Here is a 25015-nt window from a genome sequence, read left to right as displayed (position 1 = left end):
GCGACATGGCCATGCTTAGCCCAGGTTGGTGTCTCTGTCAGCAGGGTGGGAGGACGTGGGGAAGGTCCTCTCTGAGTGTCCAGGAAGGTGGGTTGGGCCTCTGAGCTGGATCTGATCATTACTCACCAGCAGAGAGAGGGTTTAAATGCTTTGTACACAGACAGCATCAGAGTCACTCACCAGCATAGTCCCGAGACTTCTCCCCACCTGCAAGAGGAGACAGCAGAGTCACCTGATTTGCCATTTCTGGGTCATTTCCTTTCTCTTCCTTTTGAATCCATCTAATCTTCTCTTTTGATCTCCCCCCCTTCCTGCCTGTCCCTCTGCCTGTTCAGTTCTCTGCTACCCCCTCTTTAAATCCACTGCATCTAGTGACCCTGCAGGCACCCTGCACGAGCTGTCCCAGCTGTCACTGCAGATCTGTGTGTACCTGTCTGCACAGCAGTCACCCTTGTCTGCGGCTTCACTTTCTTAAGTTTCAGTTACCTTCTGCAACTGTGGTCAGAAATTATTAAATAGAGATTGCTAGAAATAAACAACTCCTAACTTTTTTTTTTTTTTTTTTTTTTAAAGAGGCAGAGATAGACAGGGACAGACAGACAGGAACGGAGAGAGATGAGAAGCATCAATCATCAGTTTCTCGTTGCACGTTGCGACTTCTTAGTTGTTCATTGATTGCTTTCTCACATGTGCCTTGACCGTGGGCCTTCAGCAGACCAAGTAACCCCCTGCTGGATCCAGCGACCTTGGGTCCAAGCTGGTGAGCTCTTTGCTCAAGCCAGATGAGCCCGCGCTCAAGCTGGCGACCTCGGGGTCTCGAACCTGGGTCCTTCTGCATCCCAGTCCGACGCTTTATCCACTGTGCCACCACCTGGTCAGGCCTAACTTTTTTTTTAAGAGAGAGAAATAAGCTCAACTAGTAATTGCGGCACTTAGTTTGTCATTGATTGCTTTCTCATATGTGCCTTGACCAGAGGCTCCAGTCACACCAGTCACACCTTGCTCAAGTCAGAGTGACCTTGGGCTCATGTCTATGATCCCATACTCAAGCTGGTTGAGTGTTGGGGACCGAAAAGCCAACAGGGTTTTTGCAGTTTAGATTTTTGGGGGACAGAGGTGTAGGGCACTGGCTGTAAACTGACCGTCTGCCCAACCCCCCACCCCACTTGTTCTGTGAAGTTACTAAAAGCTGTTAAGCTGTGATGCTGGGTTGTTTGTACTCATCCTACCCCCCATGTCCCCCGGAAAGAATGGAGGCAAGTTCCTTCTATCCTTTGTTTTGTGTGAAGTTAAGATGTTATGTACGGTGGGGGTTTTCTGCACTTGGTAAAATTCTTGAGTTGCCTTGGAAACATTGTGATCAGAGATCTCTGATTTGCTACTGGCCTCACTTTGCCCTATAAATAAAGCAAGAAACAGGCAGGCGGGGCGGGGATTGCGCTCTATTCTTGCCAGCAGCAATCGCAGAGCCCTCCCCACCCCATCCTTTTATTTCTTTAAGCCCATTTTCTTAATTCGCATTGTTCCCACTCAGGACCTGGAATTACTAGCTGTGCTGGTTCGCGGCAGGTGAGCCTACTGCTCAAGCCGGCCACCCAAGGTTTTGAGCCTGGGTCCTGAGTTTTAAACTGAACATCATTCTGAGCAGCGTGATGAAATCTTGCGCCATCCTTCGCTGACCTGCCCTTTCGTGAATCGCCACTTAATTTTCTCTCTCTTAGAGAGAGAATGGAAGATGGAAAGCCAGACACAAAAACAGAAAGAGATACATCAAGTTGTTGTTCTGCCCATTCATGCATTCGTTGGTTGATTCTTTTTTTATTCTTCTAATTTTTTTTAGATTTTATGTATTGATTGTAGAGAGACAGGGGAGAGAAAGAAGGGGGAATGGAAGCATCAACTCATATTTGCTTCTTGTTTGTGCCTTAACAGGGCAGGACCTAGGCCTCAAACTAATGACCCCAGCGCTCCAGGTTAATGCTTTATCCACAGCACCACCACAGGTCAGGCCTTTGCTTGATTTCTTGTGTCTGCCCTGACCAGGGATCTAACCCACAACCTTACCATGTCGAGACAGCCCTTCAACCAACTGCGCTACCCAGATAAGGCCCCCCTTAGCCACTTAGGACTGTCTCCATGATCTGATCTACTGTGGCACTGTGGCACTTTCACAGTGCTTGTGTTCCAGCGATCCTTATTTTAGTTAATAATGGCTGCAAAGTGCAAGAATGAACAGTAATGCTGGCAAATCCGGTGTGCCCATGAGAAGCTTTCCTTCATAGGAAAGGAAGAACCTAGTAGTGCATACAGGGTTTGGTACTATCCTCGGTTTCAGGCATCCACTGGGGGTCTTGGAAAGTGTTCCCCTGGGATAAGGGGTGGCTACTTTACTCCCGTGCCTGGGCATGGGCTCCCCGTGTGCATATGTGTGTGTGTGTGTGCTAGAATCCATCTCTCTCAACCTGTTATTTCCTGCCTACTTCCGAAAGGAATTGGGCAACTTAATGAGAGAATTATTTCAGACACTATTCTTTTCAGCAGTTTACGATAACTCTGTGACAAGTGACACTGAAGCCACTCCTCTTCCTAAGAGACACTTTTCTCCAGAGACAGAGAGAGAGAGAGAGAGAGAGAGAGTCAGAGAGAGGGATAGACAGGGACAGACAGACAAGAATGGAGAGATGAAAAGCATCAATCATTAGTTTTTCACTGCGCATTGCAACACTTTAGTTGTTCATTGATTGCTTTCTCATATGTGCTTTGACCGCGGGCCTTCAGTAGACTGAGTGACCCCTTGCTCAAGCCAGCGAGCTTGGGCTCAAGCTGGTGAGCTTTTGCTCAAATCAGATAAGCCCTCGGCGAGCTCTGGACCTTGAACCTGGGTCCTCTGCATCCCAGTCCAATGCTCTATCCACTGCGCCACCACCCGGTCAGGCAGTATTTTTTTCAAAGAAGGCTACAGACTGTATAAAGCCACCAGGGAGGGGAGGACCTCACACACCGAGTCCACCTCCCCCGCCCCTGTCCTTTCCTGTGTCCCCTGGTGTGAGCAGCCCCTGGTGGAAACTGAAGCCCCTTCTCCATTGAGAAAACCCCTGCCCGGCTGCCCCATCAGCGTCCTTATCTCCCCCACCCCCCCGGCGGTTAGGGTGAGGGAAGGGCGGGATCACATCCGAGCAGAGAGTCTGAGACGAGGGTCCGGGACACTCACGCGCCAGGTACTGGATCCTCCTCCACTCTGCGGGGAACAAGTGAGGAGTCGGTGACGCGGGTGACGCGGGGACCCCGGGACGCGCAGGGCGGGGACCTATACTTACTGAGTTCGCGCTGCAGCTCCTCTGGAAATAAGCAGAAAAAAGTCCCGTCACAGAAATTGAGGGGGGACGGCACGGTGGGTGCGCGGGCTGGGGCGGGGCGGTCGCGCTCCTGCAGCCGGGACTCACCTTTGGCGCTTCGCTCCCGCTGCTCCTTCAAGAGCGCTGCTTCTTTCTCCGCTCGCTCCCTCTCCTTCTCCATGGACAGACCTTCGTTTGTCTTCTGCTGTCGCCACAGGAAGAACCCCGCTGTCGCCAGGAGTCCCAGCAGAGCCGGTAGGGTCACCGCAAGGGCCACCATCCAGGGCCGCGCGCTCCAGAAGAGGGGACCTGCGAAGGGACAGCCTCAGCCTCTAGCCAGGCGGGGTCACTGGGTTTCTTGGGACAGATGGTTCTCTTCCCAAAGTGCCCAGAACTCTGTCACATAACACTATTGTCTTGAAATGTTTGCCTCTCACATAAGAATAGTTCAAATATAAAAAATACACATACAAAGTCATTGAAGACTTCTCTCCACTCCCTCATTTCTTCCCCACTTATTAGTTCTCATTGGTCAGCTTTATATGGGATTAAGAACATGAATGTTGGGGCTGGAGGGCCTGGGTTCAAATTCTGATCTTCATCCTCACTAGCATGTGACCTGGAATTAATAATGACTTCACCATAATGTTCCTGGTGTCTCAACAGGTAAAAGGATTAGATTAATATTTATAAAGTGCCTGATGTATACTGAGTGCCACGCAAGTGTTTATTAAATTTTAAAATAGAAACATGTTCTTATTTGTTCTTGCTCACAGCAAACACAGCACTCTGCACCAGCTGGTCTGGCGCTTGCTCTCTCTGTTCACCAAGTGCCTTGAGGACCACCCATGTCAGCACAGAGAGCACGTCTGTGTTCTCTCACAGTTTACAAGTTCCACGGAAGGGTATAGCACAGTCTCTAACATTCCGTTATTTTAATTAATGGTTTAAGAAATAGCGTTTTACATGGGTCATTTCACACAAATAAAAGCTGACCTGTCAGATAAATTCTCAGAACTGGGATTTTGTATCAATAAATAACTAGTTTGGTTAAAGATTGCTCCATTTCCCCCAATAGAAGCTGTGACAATGTATACCAGAAATATACCAAATTGTAGCAACAACCCTCTAAGAGTGACTGTCTCCCCACAAGCCTGCCACCAAAATGTGTTCTACACATCTTGTGTTTTGTTTGTTGCCCGTCTCACAAATGGAAAACATTTCCTTATTCAGTGAGATTGGAAATCCTTTCGTGAGTTATATACTTTCCTGTGAACTGATAATTCATGTTCTTTGCACATTTTTCTACTGAGTTGTTTTACATTTTAAGGAGATAAGACCGTTCTGTAAGATATAGGTTGCACACCCTGGTTTTCTTATGGTTGTCATGTCTTTGTTGACCTTACCATTTGCCACAATTCCCATTGCCTGTCACAGTCTGTGGCACGCAGGAAATGCTCAGAAGATGTCTGTGACATAAACAACTTTATGGGGGAAAGAAGCACCCAGGTCCCTGCTCTGTGCCTTACGTCCACTGCAAAGACTCAAGTCAGCAGCAGAGAGTCAGTGCCTGCCCCCAGGGGCCACAGCTAAGCACAGGTAGCGGCAGGGCACTCACCTGCAATGGAAACCCTGGCTGTCTTTTCCTGGCTGAGCAGGGGGTTTCTGAAGATACAGGAGATCCCCCTCCCAGAGTCGCCTTCCACGGTCACAGATGCTGTGGCTGCATATAGACCCAGGCTGTCTGCAGTCACAGGTGCTGCCACAGAGGACAAGCTCTGTCCCCTGTCATCTCTCCACTCGATGTGGGGCTGCGGATACCAGCCTGCAGACGTGCACTCCAGACGGATCCCTCCACCCTCATAACCCTTCATTTCAATGTGAAGATCAGAGCCCAGCGCTGTGGAAGGAAAAGTGATCATGAATTATGGGGAGCCCTCTGTACTGCTGAGGGTCTCCTCAAGAATGGAGGGCACACTCACACCAGAGAACTCCAGCCGGGTTTCACTGAGGAGCTGTTTACGGACAAGTGCTATGCAGGACAGACAGTTCCATGATGTGAGCACCGCCTGACTATTGCCTGAACCTTACACTAGACCCAGCTCCATCTGGGTCAGAGCAGAGATTGTTTTCTGTAAATCCCCTTAGATGTGGCTAGACCCCTTCTCTTCCTTCCTCTTCCTGGAGGACAACCTGTGTCTGTCAAGGTCCTCAGAGAAGCAGAGTTGGAAGGCGGAGGTGGCATTTGTTGGTGAGTAGCCAGGAGTGCTCTGAGGTGGCTCTGGAGCCTCTCTCCCCAGTTCCCACAGAAGAACAACGAGAACAGACTCGAGGCTCACCTGCAACCTTCAGCCCCACCAGGGCTTTTTCATAGAAGTCTCCATCTTGGAAATAACACAGGTAGTTTCCGCTGTCAGAGACTGTGACGTTGTGAATCCAGAGAGCAGCCTTCCCCTCAGTGATGTCCTCTCTCAAAATCGAAGTTCTCCCTCGATACTCTGCTGCCTGTGTCTCTTCCTTCCCATGTGCATACGTGAGCACCACCTGCCTGAGGCTGGGTCGCACCCACTTCAGCTCCATGTCCTCAGCGTTCATCTTTGGGGACAGGTGACAGGGCAGCTCAGCATCTTCACCCACCATGGTCAGGATGGGGTCAGGAGATCCAACCACAGTAAACTGAGCTGGTCAGCAGAGAAGCATGCTCTGTCAGAGGTAGCTGGGGCAGAGGGTAACGGGGTGACTCGAGCAGGTTGGGTGAGGTAAGAAACACCTGGATAGGCACTGAATCCTAACTGAAGTACAGTCAGGATAAGCCTTCCAGTCTACGGCCATACTACCCTGAACACGCCCGATCTCGTCTGACCTCGGAAGCTGAGCAGGGTCAGGCCTGGTTAGTACCTGGATGGGAGGATAAGCCTTCCAGGATGGGGAGGAGTCTTAGGCTCTGACTGGACACTATAGGCAGCTGCTCCAGATATATAAACGCAGAACTGTTTCCTACCTGAGCAAGGGGCGAGCAGCTGGACCAAGGTGAGGCAGGCAGGGAGGTCAAGCAGATGGAAGGCCAGGGACCTCACCATTTTTACCTGTTGTGTAGATGGAGAGACAACAGAAAGATTTAGGTGGACGTGAAGACATGGAAGAAGATGGAGAAATCCACATGACGACTTCTGCCTCCCCACAAGCTGACTTGAGGAGCACCCACAATCAGTGGTGACCCAAGAGTCTCCTCTACAAATGTCTGGTTGAGAGTCTCTTAACTTTTGATTCCAACATGGTATACATTCCTAAAATAATGTAACATTAAAGGTACATATCCAAACTGTAGCCATCAGGAAACCCTGGGCTCCACCCTGAGGACGTGGACAGAAGACTTCCACTTACCCACAATTCCCTGGGACAGCCAGCTCCCGCCTCCCCCATCACACTCTGAGGAGCACAGGACCCTCCTCCCTGAGTCCCGGATTCCACTGGAGTCCCCCACAGTCTATGCTCAGCACACCAGCCAGAGGTTCCTGACTCACTTCCCCTCCCTCCTCCACTCAGCCCTTCTGGGGGCTCCCCTTTCACTCAGAGCAGGAGCTGAAGTCCTTTGTACCCTTAACTTTCAGAATTATCTGAATGTTTTAAATTAAAAAAATGTTCAGAGTCAGGAATATATTCTTACTTATTTTAGGAGATAGTGGTTGTTTTTTATTCCTGATTATAGACAATTTAAAAAATAAAATAAAATTTACATAACTTACATGGTAATCATATACTTTCCTTTATAAGAATGTAAATATTTCTGGATGTATTTTGGCCACATATAGGTATCAAATGCTTTAAAAAGGTTTCATCTTTTCACCCACAAACTCAATTTGCAGTAATCATTCTTAAAGGAAAAAAGAAATCAGACATTAACACAAACATTTATATTTAATGCTGTTCATCATAGTAAAATCTACAATAGCAAAATGTAAAATTTGCATACACAAATTAGATCCCATTCTGTTACAATTATAAATAAAACTTCTTTGTTAAAAACAAGTTTTCTAACCTACAGCTAACATAATACTCATTGAAAAAAAAACTGAAAGCTTTTCTTCAACGATAAGGAATAAAACTCAGCCACCAATTCTTACCACTTCTATTCAATACAGTATTGAAACTCATAGCCAAAGCAATCAGACAAGAGAAAGAAATAAAAAGCATACAAATCAGAAAGGAGGGTTTGGATGGTAGTGGTACAGTGGATAAAGCATTGACCTGGAATGCTGAGGTTGGTCTTAGAAGCCCTGGGCTTGCCTGGTTAAGATACATAGGACAAGTGATCAATGAACAACTAAAGTGAAGCAACTATGACTGTACTTCTCACTCCTCCACCCCTCACCTCTTCCCCTAAATAAATAAATAAATAAATAAATAAATAAGAATGGAAGATATAAAACTGTCACTGTTTACAGATAACATTATATAATATATAGAAAAGTCTGAAGACTCCACTAAGAAAAAACACCTGTTAGAACAATAAGTGAATTCAGTAATGTCACAGGATACAAACTCACAAACCTGTTACATTACCATACAACAATAATGAATAATCAGAAGAAATAATTTTAAAATCCTGTTTACAATTTCATCAAAAAGCATAGAATACATAGGAGTAAATTTAACCAACAGGTGAACGACTTGTATTCTGAAAAGTGTAAGGCACTGAAGAAAGAAACTGAATGGGATATAAATAAATGAGACGATATACTGTATTCAGAGGTTGGAAGGAGTGGTAGAGCGTTGGCCTGGAGTGCAGGAGTCCCGGGTTTGATTCCTGGCCAGGGCACACAGGAGAAGCGCCCATCTGCTTATCCACCCCTCCCCCTTTCCTTCCTCTCTGTCTCTCTCTTCCCCTCCCACAGCCAAGGCTCCATTGGAGCAAAGTTGGCCCGGGTGCTGAGGATGGCTCCATGGCCTCCGCCTCAGGCGCTAGAATGACTCTGGTTGCGACAGAGCAATGCCCCAGATGGGCAGAGCATCGCCCCCTGGTGGGCATGCCGGGTGGATCCTGGTCAGGTGCATGCGGGAGTCTGTCTGACTGCCTCCCCGTTTCCAACTTCAGAAAAATACAAAAAATAAAAATAAAAAAAAAATTTTTTAAATGTCTTTTCTTCCCCCCCAAACTCAAAAACATTGGTACTCAAAGACACACACAGACCCATGTTCATTGCAGCAGTATTCATGGTGACTAAGGCATGGAAACAACAAAAGTGTCCCTTAACAGAAGATTGGATAAAGAAGAAGTGGTACATATATACAATGGAACACTACTCAGCCATAAGAAATGATGACATAGTGACATTTAGGACAGCAAGGATAGACCTTGAGAACATTATACGAAGTGAAATAAATCGATCAGAAAAAGCTAAGAACTATATGATTTCACACATAGGTGGGACTTATGGACATAGATTAAAGTGAAGTGGTTACCAGGGGGAGGGGGGGAGGGGAGTCAAGAGGGACAAACACTCAGTGATAGAAAATGATTTGACTTTGGGTGATGGGCACAACACAATAATCAGTTCAAATGCTATAAAAATGTTTTATCAGAAACCTATGTACTTTTATTGATCAATATCACCATATTAAATTTAATTTCTAAATTAAAAATAATCTTGAGAAATAACTAATTCTAGATATTACGCTCCCTGATGTCAAAGTATGATACAAGTTTACAGTAATAAAAACAGCATGGTATTGGCATGAAAACAGACACATAGTTCAATGGGACAGAATAGAGAGCCCAGAAATAAACCTTCAGTTATATGGTCATTTAATCTATGACTAAAAAGGTAAGAATACAGAACGGGATAAAAGCCAATCTATTCAAAGTGTTGTTGGGGAAACTGGACATGCGGAATAATGTAACTGGATCACTTTTTTACATACTATATAAAAAGAAACACAAAAGGGATTAAAGATTTAAATGTCAGACCTGAAACCAAAAACTAGAAGGAAACAGAGGCAATGGACTATGTAACATAGAACTTAGTAACATCTTTTTGGATATGTATCCTCGGGCAAGGGCAACAAAAGAAAAAATAAACAAATGGGATAAATCAACCTAAAACATTTTTTACACAGCAAAGAAAACCATCAACGAGATGAAAAGATAACCTATGGAATGGAGGAAGATATTTTCCCATTATACATCCAATAGATGGTTAATATAAAAAATTTATAAAGAACCCTTACAACTTAACACAACAAATACCAAACAATCAGATTTGAAAAAAATGAGCAGAGGGCCTGAACAGGCATTTATCCAAAGAGGAAGTACAGAATCCAGCAGACACCTGGGTTGGAAACCCCTCTGAGGTCAGACAAGGTATCATTTAACCATTCTTTAGCTGTTGTATACGTAGGTTGTTTCAGATTTTTTGATTGTAAGGCCAGTAGCCACGGCCACCATCACAGCCGCCTGGCTTGTGCAGGTTCGCATTGGATTCGACAGACGGTAATGAAACAATGGAGCCAAGAACTGGTGGGCCATTACCTTTAATCCTAGCTCGCACCTGGCAGGCAAGAATACACATAGTGGGAAACACTTCCCTTCCCTTTCCATTCAGGGCTCCCAAAACCACTGACTTATATCAGTATTCCTAGAATCAAACGCCCCACCAGCCTTACTCACCTCTTTTTCCCCTTTCTTTCTCTCTGCACAAACTGGCTTCTCCTTCAGCACTCCACCATCTTGGCTGCCTCTCCTCTGCAATGCTGATTGCTAAGTGAGAGAGCCCCTGGCCTGCCTCATCTTATAGTATAGAAATTAAAGTCTTTAAGCCAGTGTACAAATAAGGAAGTCTCTGATACAAAGCCACTTATCTGAGGCATAAATGGGATTCCTCATAAGAGTGCACCACCCCACATCATGCAACAGTCAAGGGTGTGGGGAAAAGCTTAGTGTTGAGAAGATCTTAGTATTAAAAGGGTGGGAAAGGCTTAGTTTTAAAACTAAGCCTTAGGCTATAAGGACCCTGCCTGCTTACAGCCTGTCTCCCACATCCAATGCAAACTATAAGTGAGCAAACATATATATCATACTTGCAAACTTATTTGACCCACATCTATACGACACATAATTCTACAATGAACATCTTTGCATGTAAATCTTTAAGACACACACATCTCTTTTAGAATCTCTTAGAACATACTCCCAGAGAGGAGCAGGAGACACTCTAGGAGGCCGTTGTTCCTTCCTGAGCACAGGAGGTTTCTAGGAACATGAAGCTGTGAAGCTCCCTCTTTCCGGGTGTCTCCCTCCCACTGATTTCCCAGTGCAGGCACGGCCTTGCCCTGCCTCTGTGGGCACACCTGTGCCCTCAGCTGCCTGTTCACAGCAGCACACTCCTCCTCTGGGTGAGGAACGTCCTGCTTCAGGCTCCTTTCTATGGAGACCTGGGGCTCTGGCTTTTACCCTCTTTCCACACTTACCCTTGACGCTCCCAGCTGCAAATCACAGAACGAAGGCACTCAATAATTAGCTCTCCGTTCTAGTTAAGTCTCCGCTCTGGAAGAAAGTGTGGGGAAAAGAGAAAGCTCGCCTTTTCCGGGAAACAGCTCAGTTTCTCTTTGAAAGCTCTGGTTTTCTGATTGGCTCAGAGCGGTGTGTCTCATCAGTTGCTGGGCAGAAACCATCGGACAAGATTAGCATGGAGGAGGTCCCTGTGATGAAGATCGGCTTCAGCCCGTCTCTGTGTTAACTGTTAAAATGGAGCTGTTATGGTTAGGTCCCCACCCCCACCCCCAAGAAGGAAGCCAGGCCACACACGGGCATAAAACAATCTATTGGGGCATCTGCATACAGATGGGCTGAGACCCTAAATGACATCAGCAGCAAGGGGAAGAGAAGCCCTCTTCTGTATGGGACAGAGTCTGGCAGTGTTTCCCACCGCAGGGCAGAAACTTGTTACCTGTGGCGGTGAAACAAGGAGGGAGGGTGTTGATAGCCAGAGGCCAGATTCCAACACTGTGGGGGGTTTTGCTTTCTCGGGGCCTGACCAGCCTTAGAGATATCATTTGTCTCTAAACCCTGAAACCCAAGAGATAGAGGGGAAAAGCCTTTAGAAGACTTGAAAGAACAGAGTCTGATATCAAAGGTTTTCTTAAGAGGAGCTGTGGTCTCCAGGAGGGACTGTAGCTAGAAGAGGAAGCCTTGTAGGAAAGAGCCAGGACCTCCACACCCCACTTTGCATCCTCTGCTGGGCTCCACCGTGAACAGCCCAGGCAGAAGGCACAGGATAAGTTTGTGACCAGAGGAAGAGAAATGTAGGCTTGATGTTAGCACATGAGCAATTTCATGGAACAGAATACAGTTCTGTTACTGTGATGGGTCAGGACAAAATCAAGACCACTCAACAATTTGTTTTGTGCACATAGAAAAACATGACCAGTGTCCAGACCACAGCAGCACCCAAACTTCCCCCGTCCTGGCTGTGAATGACCAATTACATCCTGCACCATCCTGACAGCATTCTATCCAGAGCAAAGCCCTTCTTCTCTGCATCCTCCCCAATTCTGCTAATACAGCCCAAATATTATACTAAGTCTTCCTGACACCATTCACATAATAAGTTGTAAATCTGTATAGTTTTCAAGACTGTGGGATATCTTGGATTTTTGAGTTATTATAAATAATGTGCTTTACATATGAGTCTTTGTTGACATAGATAACTTTTCCATATATATTAGAGAGAGACAGAGAGAAGAAGGGAGATAAAAAGCATCAACTTGTAATTGTGAGGTTTTAGTGGTTCATTGATTGCTTTCCATATATGCCTTGACCCTGTGGGATGGAGGGAGGTTGCTCAAGCCAAGCCCATGACCCCTTGCTCAAATAAGCAACCTTGGGCTCAAGGCAGCGACCTTTGAGCTCAAGCGAGCAGCCATGAGATCATGTTGATGATCCCAAGCTCAAGATGGCAACCCTTTGGTCAAGCTGATTAACCTGTACTCCAGCTGGCAACCTCAGGGTTTTGAATATGAGAACTTAGTGTCCCAGATTGACTCTCTATCTGCTGCGCCACCACTAGTTAGGCTCCATACATTTTCGGATACATTTTCAGAAATATAGCCCTGTGTCAAAGGGTATATGAGCATATTGGCAAAGTCCTCCCTGACACACTGAACCCATCTCACCATCAATGGAAGTTTCTTCTCTCTGAATGCCTGCTTTTACTGTGGTGTTACTCCTTGTTATCACTGAGATGGGTGAAATGGATGATGTTATTATCTCATGAAGCATTTGCATGATAGTGAGCTGGTCATTCTCCATATTGACCATTGACTAGCTTCTGGAAGTGACCTCTTCAGGCCAATGGCTTTTTTCTTTTTTTAAGTTTTCTTAAGTGATAAGCAGGGAGGCAGAGAGATTGACTCTCTAATGCACCCTGACTAAGATCCACCTGGCAAGCCCCCTACTGGGCAATACTTTGCCCATTAGAGACCATTGCACAGTTGCCCAGCAAGTGAGCTATTTTAGCGCCTGAGGGGAGACCATGGAGTCATCCTCAGTGTCCAGGGACAACTTTCTCCAATCCATGGCTGAGGGAGGGGAAAAGAGAGAGAGAGAGAGAGAAGGGAAAGGGGAAGGGGTGGAGAAGCAGATGGTTGCTTTTCCATGTCTTTTTTTTTTCTCTAGACAGATTCTTGTGCTGTTTCTTATCAATCTGTATGAGATTACTATAAATTAAAAATGTCATCTCTGTATTATATTTCTGCCAAAAATCCTTTATCACCACAGTTTGTTCTTGGCTTTTTAATTGGGACCATAATTAAGACTCAAATATAGCCCTGGTCAGTTGGCTCAGTGGTAGAGCATCCAGCCGGCATGAGAAAGTTGAGGGTTTGATTCTCAGGGCACATAGGAGAAGCGATAATCTGCGTCTTCACCCCTCCCCTTCCTCTCTCTCTCTATCTTCCTCCCAACCCCCAAGGAATGGCTGGAGCAAAGTTGGCCCCTGGTGGCACTGATGATGGCACCATGGCCTTGCCTCAGGCTCTGAAATAGCTCAATTGCTGGAGCAGAGTCCCCAGATGGTCAGAGCATCGCCCTTAGAGCGCTTGCTGGGTGTAGGGGGCTTGCTGGGTGGATCCTGGTCAGGGCACATGCAGGAGTTTGTCTCTGCCTCCCCACCTCTCACTGGATAAAAGAGAGAGAGAGAGAGAGAGAGAGAGAGAGAGAGAGAGAGAGACCCACATGCAACTGACCGACGAGACTTCCAGGAGAATACCTTCCCAAACTCAGATTCGATCATATCATTTATTTTCCTTAAAGATACTGTATATCTTCTTAGTGACTGCAGGATTAGGCAACGTAACCTGGTCAAGGAAATGCCGTAGCATTTGGTGTTCTGCCTCCTTCCTCTCCTCCCTTCTCTCCAGTGACCTACCCACACCTGACAGAATTTGGGTGGAGGTATTAGGATGGTAGTGCTGTCTGCCCCTCCTCCCAGATGCAGCTTTCTGTGAACTGTGGGGATGCCCTGGAGACGGCTCTGGTGAGGATTTTGGTCTTGTCTCTTTTGCACGAGTCTAAACCAAGTTAAATCAAAGGACTGCGTGAAGGGCTTCACTATGACACTGTGTTCGACTTGCTACTGAGCTCTGTGGTCCCTCACTCTTCCCTGGGGCACACACTGTCAGCTCACAGGTAATAACCAGATATGACACAATGATATGTAGACATTGTAGGAATGACATCACTCCCCTATTTACCAAGCCCGTGTTGAGTTTACGTGCACTGTGCTCCACAGAGACTGTGTATGTGACGGGCAGGGAGGGGAGTGAGGAGGCCTGGGGAAGGTGGGGGTGGGTTTCTGTGCAGAAGAGGGACCAGTGAGGAAGATGGTGAACATACATGCCTTAGGGTCAGGTTGAGTGGAGAGCTCTCTGATTCAAATTCCTGTCAATGCTTTGGAAATGGGAAGTCCCTAGAATAAACAAAAGAGGAAGGCAGGAAACTTAAAGAAGCCAATATCTGCAGTTGGGTTGAGCAAGGGAGAAACAAGAGGGTGCAGGGAGGGAGCAGGGATGTCAAAGCACTCGAGCTCTCCCCACAATCTACTCCACTGCAGCCTCTCCCTGTGGCCTGGTGGGGCAGAGCCTTCCCAGCAGGGCTACACTCACTCTCTGAAGGACTAGCTCCAGAAAACATGGGAATACAGAATGCAGGAATTTTAGGGGCAAGGCATGAATTCATTTGCCTTGTTTCCTCTGGTCTTAGTTGTCACTCTGGTTCCCTTATCAGATATGGTCTTCGTTTGAGCTCCCCCAAGAGCAGACCCTGAGACAGAGATGCAAGCAAGTATTTTATTTGGGTTCTAGTCCCAGAAAACACTGTAGGGATCAGTATATGAGATAGGGAAATGCCAATAACGAGTGTGATAAAACCTGGATATCTTGTGGACATCTGTGGCTCAATCTTGTTGGGGAGTCTCTGAGACATTGTGTGGAACGATTAGCTACCATCTCAGAATTGTCACTGAGGGATCAGAACTCAGAATGATTTATCCACCATCCAGCTCCTCATTGGCTGAGGATAGTTTAGGATGAGCGCTTACAAGTGAGGGCGCGTGTATGTGTGTGTGGTGTTTGTGTGTGTGTGTGTGTGTGTGTGTGAGAGAGAGAGAGAGAGAAACAGAGAAAGAGAGAGAGAGAGATGGAGTGAAGAGATTGAGAGGCAGAAAATGTTTAGCTCAGAAGGCATTTTCTTTGTTCCAAAGAAAGAAGCCTCCAGGCTAGGAATTGTCAGTATCTTCGGAAGACCTCTTTTGCCTGCACACTGGTTACTACAGTCCCTCCCCCATAGCAACCAATGTCCTAATCATCACCAATACATTAGTGATCCTTCAAGTTACTTGGGGAAGGAGAAGTAATTTAGCTAATATTATGGTCACAATCCTGGAGTCCTTCCTGTCCCCTAAGGAGAACTGGAGGCAGTTCTCACCATCCCTCCTCTCTGTCCTCACCACTGTGATGCTGTCAGTGGTCTTCATTTCTGTGTCTCCTGAGGGGCAGGAGCTCAGAGTCCCAGAGAAGGGAAGAGCCACTGATCCGACCTGCATACACCTGAACCTCTTCTATTCTGCAGGGAGAGGGGGATTATAGTCTTCTTTGTAGAACAATGGGGGGAAATTCCAATTTTCCATGTCACAGACCCTCCTGACAAAAATAACTGGTGGGGAAGCAGGCAGACCAGGGCAGCTAAAGCCACAGAAGAAGGAACTAAAGGCAAAGGAGGAGGAAGTCTGGGGAGGAAAGACTAGTGGAGGCCCATGTGACTGCTGATGGTGTCTGCTGGCTGAGTTGTGTTGTCACCTGTTTCAAAAGGATCTCATCTGTCACATGGAGGCAGACTCTTCCTCCACGCAAGGCAGTGGGTACCCTATTTTCTGCTCAAAATGTTGTGCACATTCTCAGGCAGATGCAAATTAAAAAAAATTGCCACTAATTGCTTTCAAGAAATACTCCTGACCCTGGCCAGTTAGCTTAGTAGGTTAGAGAATGGTCCGGAAACACCAAGGTAGCAGGTTTGACCTCCAGTCAGGGCACATGTGGAAAGTGACTAATCAACGCACAACTAAGTGGAACAGTAAATGAATGCTTCCTCCTTCTCCATTCTCTCTCTGTTTCTGTAAAAGAAATCAATTAAAAAAGAAAGAGAGAGAGAGAGAGAGAAAAGAAGGGAGGAAAGAAGGAAGGAAAGAAGGAAGAAGAGAGAGAGAGAGAGAGAGAGAGAGAGAGCTAAAGAAATGGCTATTCTTGGTGGGTGAGCTCCAACTCAGGTCAAATAAGGACGAGTGAGGGAAGTGAGGGCTTCCAGGGAAGCAACAGAAAACACAAAGATGAAAATTCCCCAGAAATGGCTTTTTAAATGAGAAATTAAATGCCCGAAAAAGGAAGAAGGAAATTGTAACAAAGTACATTCTCCGTGCAGAAAATGAAACCAGGCATTATCTATTTATCTGGACTTTGTTTTTAGGTGTCTCTTGCTTTGTTTGATTCTTAAGACTCTGGTGTTGCAAGTGAAAAAGGTCCTATGAGAAATCAGTGACTGCATGACCAGGCGGTGGCGCAGTGGATAGAGCGTCGGACTGGGATGTAAAGGACCCTGGTTTGATACCCCGAGGTCACCAGCTTGCCAGCTTGAGCGCCGGCTCATCTGGTTTGAGCAAGGCTCACCAGCTTGAGCCCAAGGTCACTGGCTCGAGCAGAGGGTCAGTCTGCTATAGCCCCCTGGTCAAGGTACATATGAGAACAACTAAAAGAACCACAACAAAGAATTGATGTTTCTCATTTCTCTCCCTTCCTGTCTGTCACTCTCTTGGTCTCTGCCATAAATATAAATATATCTATATCTATCTAATATAGAGATATTTATATATATCGATCAGTGACTGATGGGAACCTCACAAGATGATCTAACAACAAACCTCTAAACCCCTAAATGAACGGGCAGATCACGGTGGGGAGTCATGCCCCCAAGTCTATAATTCCAACCCTGTGCACTGTCCTTGTGCATCTAGGTTAACACACCTTTTTATGGCTACAAGTCATCCTCTTTTTCAGACCCCTGGAAGAGCAATCACCCTCTTGCCCCTCAAGGACACAGGGTCCGGTTAACTCCCCTTTCTCCCACCTTTGCGTACTCTTTCATTCCAAACGCAGAAGAGAAGCTGCAAAACTGTCATCCTCTGAGCATTTGAGATCTTGCTCCTGGGCAATGCCATCAGTGTGGCTCAGATGAACTCTCCTGAGAATTCCCAACATGTTAACAAGTTCTTATGTTGACAGATAGGAGAATTTAGTATTCTATTAAGCCAGTCATAAGATTTGAAAAAAAAGAAAATCAAACAATTCCACAAAACTGAGAGTATTTACTTGTTTTGCAAACAAGTTATTTTTCACAAAACCTGTTATTTACATTAGCCTGTAATCGGTTTATAACTGCAATTTAAATAGAGATTAATAAATATGTCTTCAAAAGTTTTTCAGTCTAACAGAGTAAATATTGGCAGGTATAAGGAAAATGAGCAAAAGCTCATCAGGGTCCTCAATAAATTCTAAGTGTATAAAGTCATCCTGAGACCAAGGAGCTAGAAACTGATGGCCTTTCCACTGAACCTGGACCTTGTGATTAGCTTGGTCCAATGGTCACCTGCACAAACAGGACTGTAAACCTCAGGCCACTAACAGTGACTGAGATTGTTTATGGCAGGGTCGCCTGAGCCAGACCAGACCCAGAGGTGTCCTTGTCTTTCATCCTCCCAGGCCTGGGGGCTTTACTCTGTGGGCTGGAACTCTGGGGGTGGCTGGGGATGGACCTTCAGGTACTGGGACCCCTCAAGTCATGGTTGGGTGTTTCCTACTCCAACAGCTGGGGCCCCTCACAACTCCCTGGTCCCTCTTCCTTTATTTCTGACATCCAGTGGTGGCTCCTTGTCCCTTTAGATTTTGGTATATCTTGTTGTCTTCACCTCGAGTCTTTAGTGTCTGGTATCAACTCAGGTCCCATGCTGACCGTGTCCCCTGATGGTGAAGCAGCCAACTCTCAGCTCTTTCTTCTTGGTTGGGAGCCATGTGGAAGCTCTAGTTTCCTGAGACTGACCCTGCCCCACGGTGACAAGCAAATGAGTTACTATATGAGCTATATAGTCTGATGAGGGGGATGGAGCTGGGGACTGAAGAGGGCATCAAGGAGTCTCTGGAGGACGTTCTCCATTGTGACCAGTGGACAGGAGGGCCGTGTCCACAGGGACTCTGTGCTCTGCTAGTAGAGATGGCCAGGGCTTCCCTGCTTGTCTCTGAGATCAGGGAATTGGTCCTGCTGGCTGTGCTGGGTCCCTGCCCTGTGAAGGACCAGGCCACCCTCAGGCACTGTGACCCCCTGGGCCCCTGTGAATGCTGGGCAGATGAAGAGGGGGCTGTCCTCAGACCCCAGCCTGAAGAAGGGCCTCAGGGGCCCAGAGAAGAGAGAACGAGGACACGTGTAGATGTGTGATCGGTCCCTCATGTTATAGAAGGAGACGTCCCCAGATTCGTAGTCCAGGAACACAGCCACCCGGCGAAGGCGTTCCTTCAGGGGAAGAATCTTCTCAGGAGAGGACAGGATCCGGTACTGGTTCCCAAACATCTCCAGGGTCCAGAAACCATTCTCCGGAACCAGCAGGGCCTCCCCTTTCCTCGCCACACTGTCTCTGCAGACCCCCACAGCCCACACCATCACGTTTTCCACCTCCACCTCCCAGTAGTGTCTCCCTGAGGAGAAGCTCTCCACACCCAGGACACAAGGCCGGCAGTCGAATCTCTCTGGGTTGTCAGGCACGCTCTGCCCGCAGGGGCCCCGCCTCACACTTCTCCTGTCCTCTGACAGGAAGAGCTCAGGATGGGCGGTGTCTGGGTCCAGGACCACGTCAGCTGCAGAGGGAGGTCAGCTTTAGGCCTGGGTCTCAGAGAGGTCCTGAAAAGCAGGGGGACTTCCCCCATGGGGTGGGATGAAGGCCCCTTGATCCCAGATCCCAGACAGCTCACAACTGAGCAGTCTTGAGGCTGAATGATGGGAGCAGTGTCTCAGGTAGAGAATAACTGGACTCTAAGAAATGTGAAGCGTTTAGCAAATGAGCAGAAACTAATGGCTCCATTTTTCTTTCACATTCTCAGATTTTCCCTCTTTTCTTTTCAAAGCCTATGATCTCCTGGAGCCATTTTAGTTGGAAAGTTTCCAACTTGGCTTCAATCACCAAAGAGACCCTGTGCCCTCCCAGATCCCAGTAAAGCAATCAAGGCCAACTTCCCCTACACTGACGCTCGGCACTAACAAGTCCCTTTGTTGGTCCTCTGCGATTTCCACCAGAGTAAGCAAGTGACATCTGACTTAAATGACTAACAAGGGAACTCTTCAGAGAGTCAAAAATGAGGTCCGTGTCCCCAGAATCCAACCCACGACCTGAGAGGTGCATCTGGCAAAAAGTGGGGAACGATGTCCATCCAGCTTTGCCTTAACACCTGGGTCTGAAGTGACCTCTCTGGTACAGCAAGTGCTCCCGACCCTGACATGGTGAAGACATTCCCCACCCGCTGTCCCTATTACTGAGCCAACCTCCATTTCCATTGTTACAATGATCTTCCCCTTCCCCACGCTGATATGCTCAACGGTGACAATTCTGAAGTTCACCTCAAGAGGAAAGGTCTACGCACCATGTGACCTAGTCAAGCCTGGGTGTTCTGGTGCCTGTGACCAGGAGGTGATGAATCACACAATGAAAGTGCCTCTCAGGGGAGGCAGGTGGACATTGTGGCTCCTGTTTGCTCAGTCCCTGCCCCTCACAGGCTGTACACAGCATCAGTGCTCTCCTGGGGCAGGAAGGCATTTCTGGTTCTATGTGTCCACCCCTGAGACTGGCTTGGGCAGGTCGCTGCCTCTCCCACCCATGGCTCCTCACTGTCCGGGTTGTACCTTCTGCCAGGGAGTGAGTAGCTAAGTCAGTACTGTCTCCTTTCACGTTAACCCAGATCTAAAGAGAACCAACTATTGAAACACAACCTTCGGGGAGGTTCACTCTGTATGTTGACCTCTGGTAGTCCTGGATGAGATTATGCTAAAAATGGGAGGGTGGGAAGGAAGTGAAATGTTGACCAAGAGCCAGAGGAATTTGCTGCAGAAAGAGCAGGGATCCTGTGTCAGGTGGGAAGCTGCTAGTGAACTGACCCCAGCCCCCCACCCCAGGTCACCGTGTCCCCTTGCTCCACTCAGCTCATGTGTCCTGTTGGCTGGCTAGTGGGGAGGAAGGTGGGGGAGTGAGGGAAGGTCAGAGGTGCTCACCAGCGTGTAAGAGTCCTCTTCTCCATCCTGCAAGGGGACAGGCGAGAGAGTGAGCTTCACGAGATAACAGTGACCAACAGAATACACACAGTGCATGGAGTAGTTCAAGACATGCTAAACTCACGCAATTCTTCTTGAAGTTGTTCTGAAATAGAAATAGAAACAGAAACAAATGAGTGTCCTCAATAGAAGAACTAGGAACTTGAGTCTGTATTAAACAAAGCCCTAGTCCTTTGTGTGAAGTCACCATTCCCTCCACCATGTCTAGAGAATAGTCCAGATACCAGAAATGATACAGGACCAGGTGAGTGGATATCATAAGTACTCATTTAAGTTTTTTGTTGTTGTTGTTGTTGTTTTGCTTTTCAACACTGTACTGCTCTCTGTAGCCAGGTGAGTGCATGCAGCATTTGAGGAGGGTGAAGCCAGTGACTGGCATGGGGGCACCAAGCTCTGGCTCTATCTCTTCCATCCTCTGTGTTCCAGACTCCACATGCCTGAGTGGTGTTCTTTAGATGCCAGCAAACTACCCTTTTACTCTTACCTTTCATTAAACGTTCTTTCTCTTTTTCCACACGTTCTTTCTCCAGTGCGTTACGTGCAATTTCTTTCTCTCTGTTTTCTAAATCTTTTCCCACCAACAACATTTCTTTGTCCTTGTGGAGTTTTCTGATGAGACAGATGCCCCTGGCGATGACGAGGAGGAGGGCAGGCAGGGTGACAGCCAGGGCCACCATCCAGGGAGACGTGCTGGGGAAGAAGGATTCTGGAAGCAGGAACAGAAAACTTCCAGTAAATTTTATTTTTGTCGTTTGACAGGGCCCAGGACACAGACAAGCATAAGCACCTGGAGTCACCGTGGGAAAGACTGGGTGAATAAGAGCCAACTGCAGCCACCATCCTGGCGCGGCCACCTGCACTACTGCCTGATAACTGCCACGCCCTCCTCCCGGCCTCTGCCACATCCAGTGCTGTCCTTCCTCAGTACGGCTGCTTTGGGGCCATTATGTTATTTTTTTCCCCTGCAATGTTTCCTGTCTCACTAAGACTAAAGGCCAAAGTCTACCCATGCCCTACACTGCCCCATGTGGTCTGGACACATTCCAGAACTGAATTCATTTCCTTCTACTCTCATACACTCAATCCATTCCATCCACACAGACCTCGTGGGGTTCCTTGAAACTGCCAGACATGCTCCTGCCTTAGGTCCTTTGCATGTGCTATTTCTGCTGCCTGGCTAGCTCATTCCTCACTTGCCTAATTGCCAGTTTTTGTTGAATCCTTTCCTTACTATCCTGTTTATAATTACAATGCCCCATGCCCCTCCCCCTCCCTACACACTCCCCCGGTTAATTCTCTACAGAACTTAACACTATCTGATAGAACAGATTAAGCAACTGTTTTAATGCTTACTCTTTGCTGCTGTAGAATATGAACCCCATGAGGGTAAGGATATTCATGCATTTTGTTCTCTGATGATACTCGGTTTTTAGAACAGTGCCTTGAACATATGGGATCCTTGCTCATTATTTGTTGAATGATATTAGGAATGTAGACTTTCTGCAGATGTCTCCTTGGAATATCCCACTGGGGAGGAGGGCGTCAATATAACATACCATCAGGGGTAGACAGCTATGTGCCCATTCCACCCTGCACGCTTTATGATTGTTCAAATGTGTAAAACTTGATGCAGGATCAGAACCACAACAACGGAAATGCTAGCAGACTTATCCTCAGAGAAGACGGTTTCATTCTTACGATTGGAGACTGTCTGCTGTCCCCTTGTGGGAGGGGAGACGCCTCAGCTCCTTGTAGCTTGTGCTCTTTAGGCCCAGGACCCTCCCACACCCACCCCTGTCCCCAATCCTCCCTCAAGCTCCCATCTGTCTGCTGAGGTTCCTGCCTGCAGGACGGGGCCCTCAGAGGTCAGGGAACTAACCTGGAATGAAGATCACAGAGTTCTTCTCCTGGGCGAGCAGAGTGTTGTTGACGGAACAGGCTATGTTCCTCACAGAGCTGTCCCTGATGACCACAGCCATGGTGACCCTGAAGAGTCCGACTGTCTCCTGGGTGTAAGCCTCCTCCAGGGCGGGCTTGACCTCACCATAAGGGTCCCTCCACACTGCGTGGGGCTCTGGGAACCACCCTACAGATGAGCACTCCAGCCGGACGCCCCCATCCTGGTGGCCCTTCATTTCAATGAGGGGCTTGGAGCCCAGGCCTGGGGACAAATAAAAATGTCTAAAATGTTTAATTCTACAGCATGTTACTGGTGAAGGCCCTTAGAGAATTCTATATAGTAGCGTGATAATAATCTGTAGGGATTGAACATTCTCCACTACTCAAGGTCCCCGCTGAGTTTAGTGAGCTTCTAAAGACTCGTATCCACTGGTCAGTGGACACTCATCCTTTGGTCTTCCAGCAGGAAGAAGCTGCCCATCCAGGTTATGGGGGATTTTAGGAAAAAAGCCACCAAACAATTGAAACAATGTACCTGCCACCATTAGGTGCACGACAGCCTCATCGTAGGACCTGCCTTGTTGGAAATAACAGCGGTAGCTGCCGTTGTCGTGGGCGGTGACATTGTGAATGACCAGGGCCACCCTCCCCTTGTTAATGTCTTCGCTCACGAAGGTTGTCCGCCCGCGGTACTGCTCCATCTGCTCCTCCGTCCTCTCGCGCCCGCCCTTGTACACCAGCACGGCCGGGGAGAACTGATACCGGAACCACCGCACCTCCATGTCCACGGCACTTCTCTCAGGTGACAGGTGGCAGCCTAACACGGTGTTTTCTCCCACCAAGGCCCACGTGGGGTCAGCTGGCCCTACGACAGTAAACTGGGCTGTTCAACAAAGGGGCAGAATCAGTTGGGGTACCTACCAGCCTTCCAATATAGAAGGCAGGAAAGGAAGTGACTATTCCAGGGGAGGACCGAGGGGCGTCCTGGGCTGAGGATTCTGGGGCCCACAGCTGTGCTGGCTGGAGCACGAGATGGCCACTAAGTGTCTGCTGAGGCTGCCAGAGCTCAGTGAACAGAACAGAGAGGAGCCTCCCCCTGACACCCCCCCACACACACCCTGTGCAGACAGAGGCTTTCTCCTGCTGACCAGGGCATCGCAGGCCTGGAGCACAGCAGGAGCTGCAGCTGTCCAACCTGGTAGCCACTAGCCAGTCCCAAATAAAACGTCTGTCAGTGTAAGATACTCATAAAGCATATGAATATTTGGACTAAAAAAACTGTTAAATGTGTCAGTGGAACAGTTGACATTAATTACAAGTTTGAATGATAACAATGTATGTATTTTGGAGCTATCTGCCTTTTATTGGGTTGCGTTGGTATAAACTCAGCGAACACGTGCAGAATGAAGGATGGGTGAACACAACCGCAGCGGGAAGTGTGGGCTTCCCTTTCTGCGTCGTTAGGAGCCCGTGGCAGCGCCCTACCTGAGACCAGTGCGGACAAGCCCAGGAACGCGAAGAAGAGCCGGGGGTCAGGCGGGGAGACGTGCAGGGAAGCAGCCGGCTCCATAGCACGGAGGACGGTCACCCAGGGGAGGCCGGGACCACAGGCCTGGGGGCGCAGACCTGGAGAAATCACCAGGGAGACTGGCACCACCGTCCTGATCTAGGTAACGACCCTGTAACCCGTGTTGGTGACATCAGAGCCCCCACTTGTATCCTGGGCACCCCCCTTCCGCCTCTTCAGGTCCGGCGTCTCCGCACAGACGCGCTCATGAACATTCCAGGAATAAGTGAGCGTTCCCCAGTCGCCCTGCTCGGGTCGGGTCACTTCTGGGGACAGAGCTCAGTTTCTGCGGTCGTCACCCGCCATCCTTCCACAACCTCCTCCTCCAGGCGAGCACCTGAGCGACCCCAGGGAGGCCAGGCGTGGAGTCCCCCAGGAAGCCCCTCCCGGGGACCCGCCCTTCCCACGTGATCCGCGCCCCCCCCCCCCCCGCGGCCCCACCTGCCGGATTGCACTTCCGCGTCTTCTGTCCGCTGACGCTCAAACGATGACTTTCCGGTTGTCCTTCTCTCTGAGCCGCCCGTGGGCACAGCCACAGCCGGAGGACAGAACGTCCCGACAGAGGAGAAGAAAACTACTCCTGTCCTCCCATCACAGGCTGTGTGCGGCGGGGACCCGGGACCCGGTGTCCCCTGTGACCTGAATCCCAAGATTTCCAGGGACCGTTCGGAGTCCGGGATTGGCCGGCGGCGGGCCCACCAGCCAATGGCATCGCCGAGTCTACTCCTCACCAGTTGCTAGGTAGAATTCACAGACAGCATTAAAACAGGCACTACTGCAGCAGCCTTTTGAGAGTATCTGGAATTTTTAGTTTCTCTTTCTATTTTCAGAGGCAATGTACGGTTTTCGTTTTTGTTTTTGCTTGTTCCTCCCTCCCCACAGTCTTACAATTCCCTGCGTGTTATGGGTCACTGTGTGTGTGTGTGAGTCTGTGTTAGTGGGGCGTTTACGCAGTGGGTGGCAGGCATGAGGTGCACATAAGCACACTCTCCCTAAAGCCTAATAATCGCTTTCAAGTTGCTGGGCTTGTGGGGATGGAGGAGACACAGGGGGACAAGGACCGGCTGGGGTGTAGAGACCGGAGACAGACAGCAGTTACCGCAGCTGTTATGGAGACCTTGTCTCTCAGAAACTACGGAGTAAGAGTGTGTGGTTACTGAGTGAGAGGAGAAAGGTATTTCTTTCCCGCAAGAGGTGGCACTCCAGTGCCCGCAGGATGATGGCAGGGAACAAAGGCTTCCTCTTCTTCTGGTAGATGGTCTCTTTGGATCCAGTACCCCTCCACCCGTAGATCCCAAA

The 25015-nt window shown here is 48.3% G+C and overlaps 2 protein-coding genes across 15 annotated transcripts in view; both read right to left on the bottom strand.

The window, feature by feature from the left end:
- Window positions 1-25015, bottom strand: part of LOC136315673 (butyrophilin subfamily 3 member A3-like) — an 83847-nt gene that overhangs the window by 45360 nt on the left and 13472 nt on the right. The window contains exons 1-10 of one of the 11 annotated variants that reach the window (XM_066247456.1): window positions 10803-10929; window positions 10003-10085; window positions 7082-7209; window positions 6337-6421; window positions 5675-6016; window positions 4954-5235; window positions 3444-3644; window positions 3318-3338; window positions 3212-3238; window positions 181-207 (exon numbers count right to left, since the gene is read on the bottom strand). The exons of 3 other annotated variants lie outside the window; for them this stretch is intronic. In XM_066247456.1, coding sequence (XP_066103553.1) covers window positions 181-207; window positions 3212-3238; window positions 3318-3338; window positions 3444-3644; window positions 4954-5235; window positions 5675-6016; window positions 6337-6415 — 979 coding nt within the window. In that variant the 5' untranslated portion in view covers window positions 6416-6421; window positions 7082-7209; window positions 10003-10085; window positions 10803-10929. Of the gene's footprint in view, window positions 1-180; window positions 208-3211; window positions 3239-3317; window positions 3339-3443; window positions 3645-4953; window positions 5236-5674; window positions 6017-6336; window positions 6424-7081; window positions 7210-10002; window positions 10105-10796; window positions 10930-25015 lie in introns of those variants that run through there. 7 more of the 11 variants (XM_066247470.1, XM_066247455.1, XM_066247458.1 and 4 more) reach the window with 7 other exon arrangements.
- LOC136315675 (butyrophilin subfamily 2 member A1-like) lies at window positions 17279-24422 on the bottom strand. 4 transcript variants are annotated; one of them, XM_066247473.1, is made up of 8 exons: window positions 24158-24391; window positions 23635-23775; window positions 22685-23032; window positions 22130-22411; window positions 20735-20956; window positions 20315-20335; window positions 20191-20217; window positions 17281-18785 (listed from the first exon to the last, which is right to left on the bottom strand). In XM_066247473.1, the coding sequence occupies exons 2-8, from the start codon at window positions 23717-23719 to the stop codon at window positions 18139-18141; spliced, it is 1632 nt and encodes a 543-aa protein (XP_066103570.1). In that variant the 5' UTR covers window positions 23720-23775; window positions 24158-24391; the 3' UTR covers window positions 17281-18138. The 4 variants fall into 4 exon arrangements, with proteins under 4 accessions (XP_066103571.1, XP_066103570.1, XP_066103573.1 ...); XM_066247476.1 differs by lacking the exon at window positions 17281-18785 and adding an exon at window positions 18881-18960 and having other exon boundaries at window positions 24158-24390; XM_066247477.1 differs by lacking the exon at window positions 17281-18785 and adding an exon at window positions 19002-20023.

This window comes from Saccopteryx bilineata, chromosome 11 (assembly GCF_036850765.1).
Source record: "Saccopteryx bilineata isolate mSacBil1 chromosome 11, mSacBil1_pri_phased_curated, whole genome shotgun sequence".
Lineage (NCBI taxonomy): Eukaryota > Metazoa > Chordata > Mammalia > Chiroptera > Emballonuridae > Saccopteryx > Saccopteryx bilineata.
Note: the sequence above shows the minus strand (reverse complement) of the source record. Positions and strands in the feature narration are given on the sequence as shown.

Coding starts and splice junctions, on each gene's coding strand:
- LOC136315675 (XM_066247473.1), bottom strand. CDS start 23,719: ATGGAGCCGGCTGCTTCCCTGCACGTCTCCCCGCCTGACCCCCGGCTC. Junction 22,412..22,684: donor CGTGCACCTAATGGTGGCAG/GTACATTGTTTC, acceptor ATTTGTCCCCAG/GCCTGGGCTCCAAGCCCCTC. Junction 20,957..22,129: donor CTCTGTGATCTTCATTCCAG/GTTAGTTCCCTG, acceptor TCCTGCTTCCAG/AATCCTTCTTCCCCAGCACG.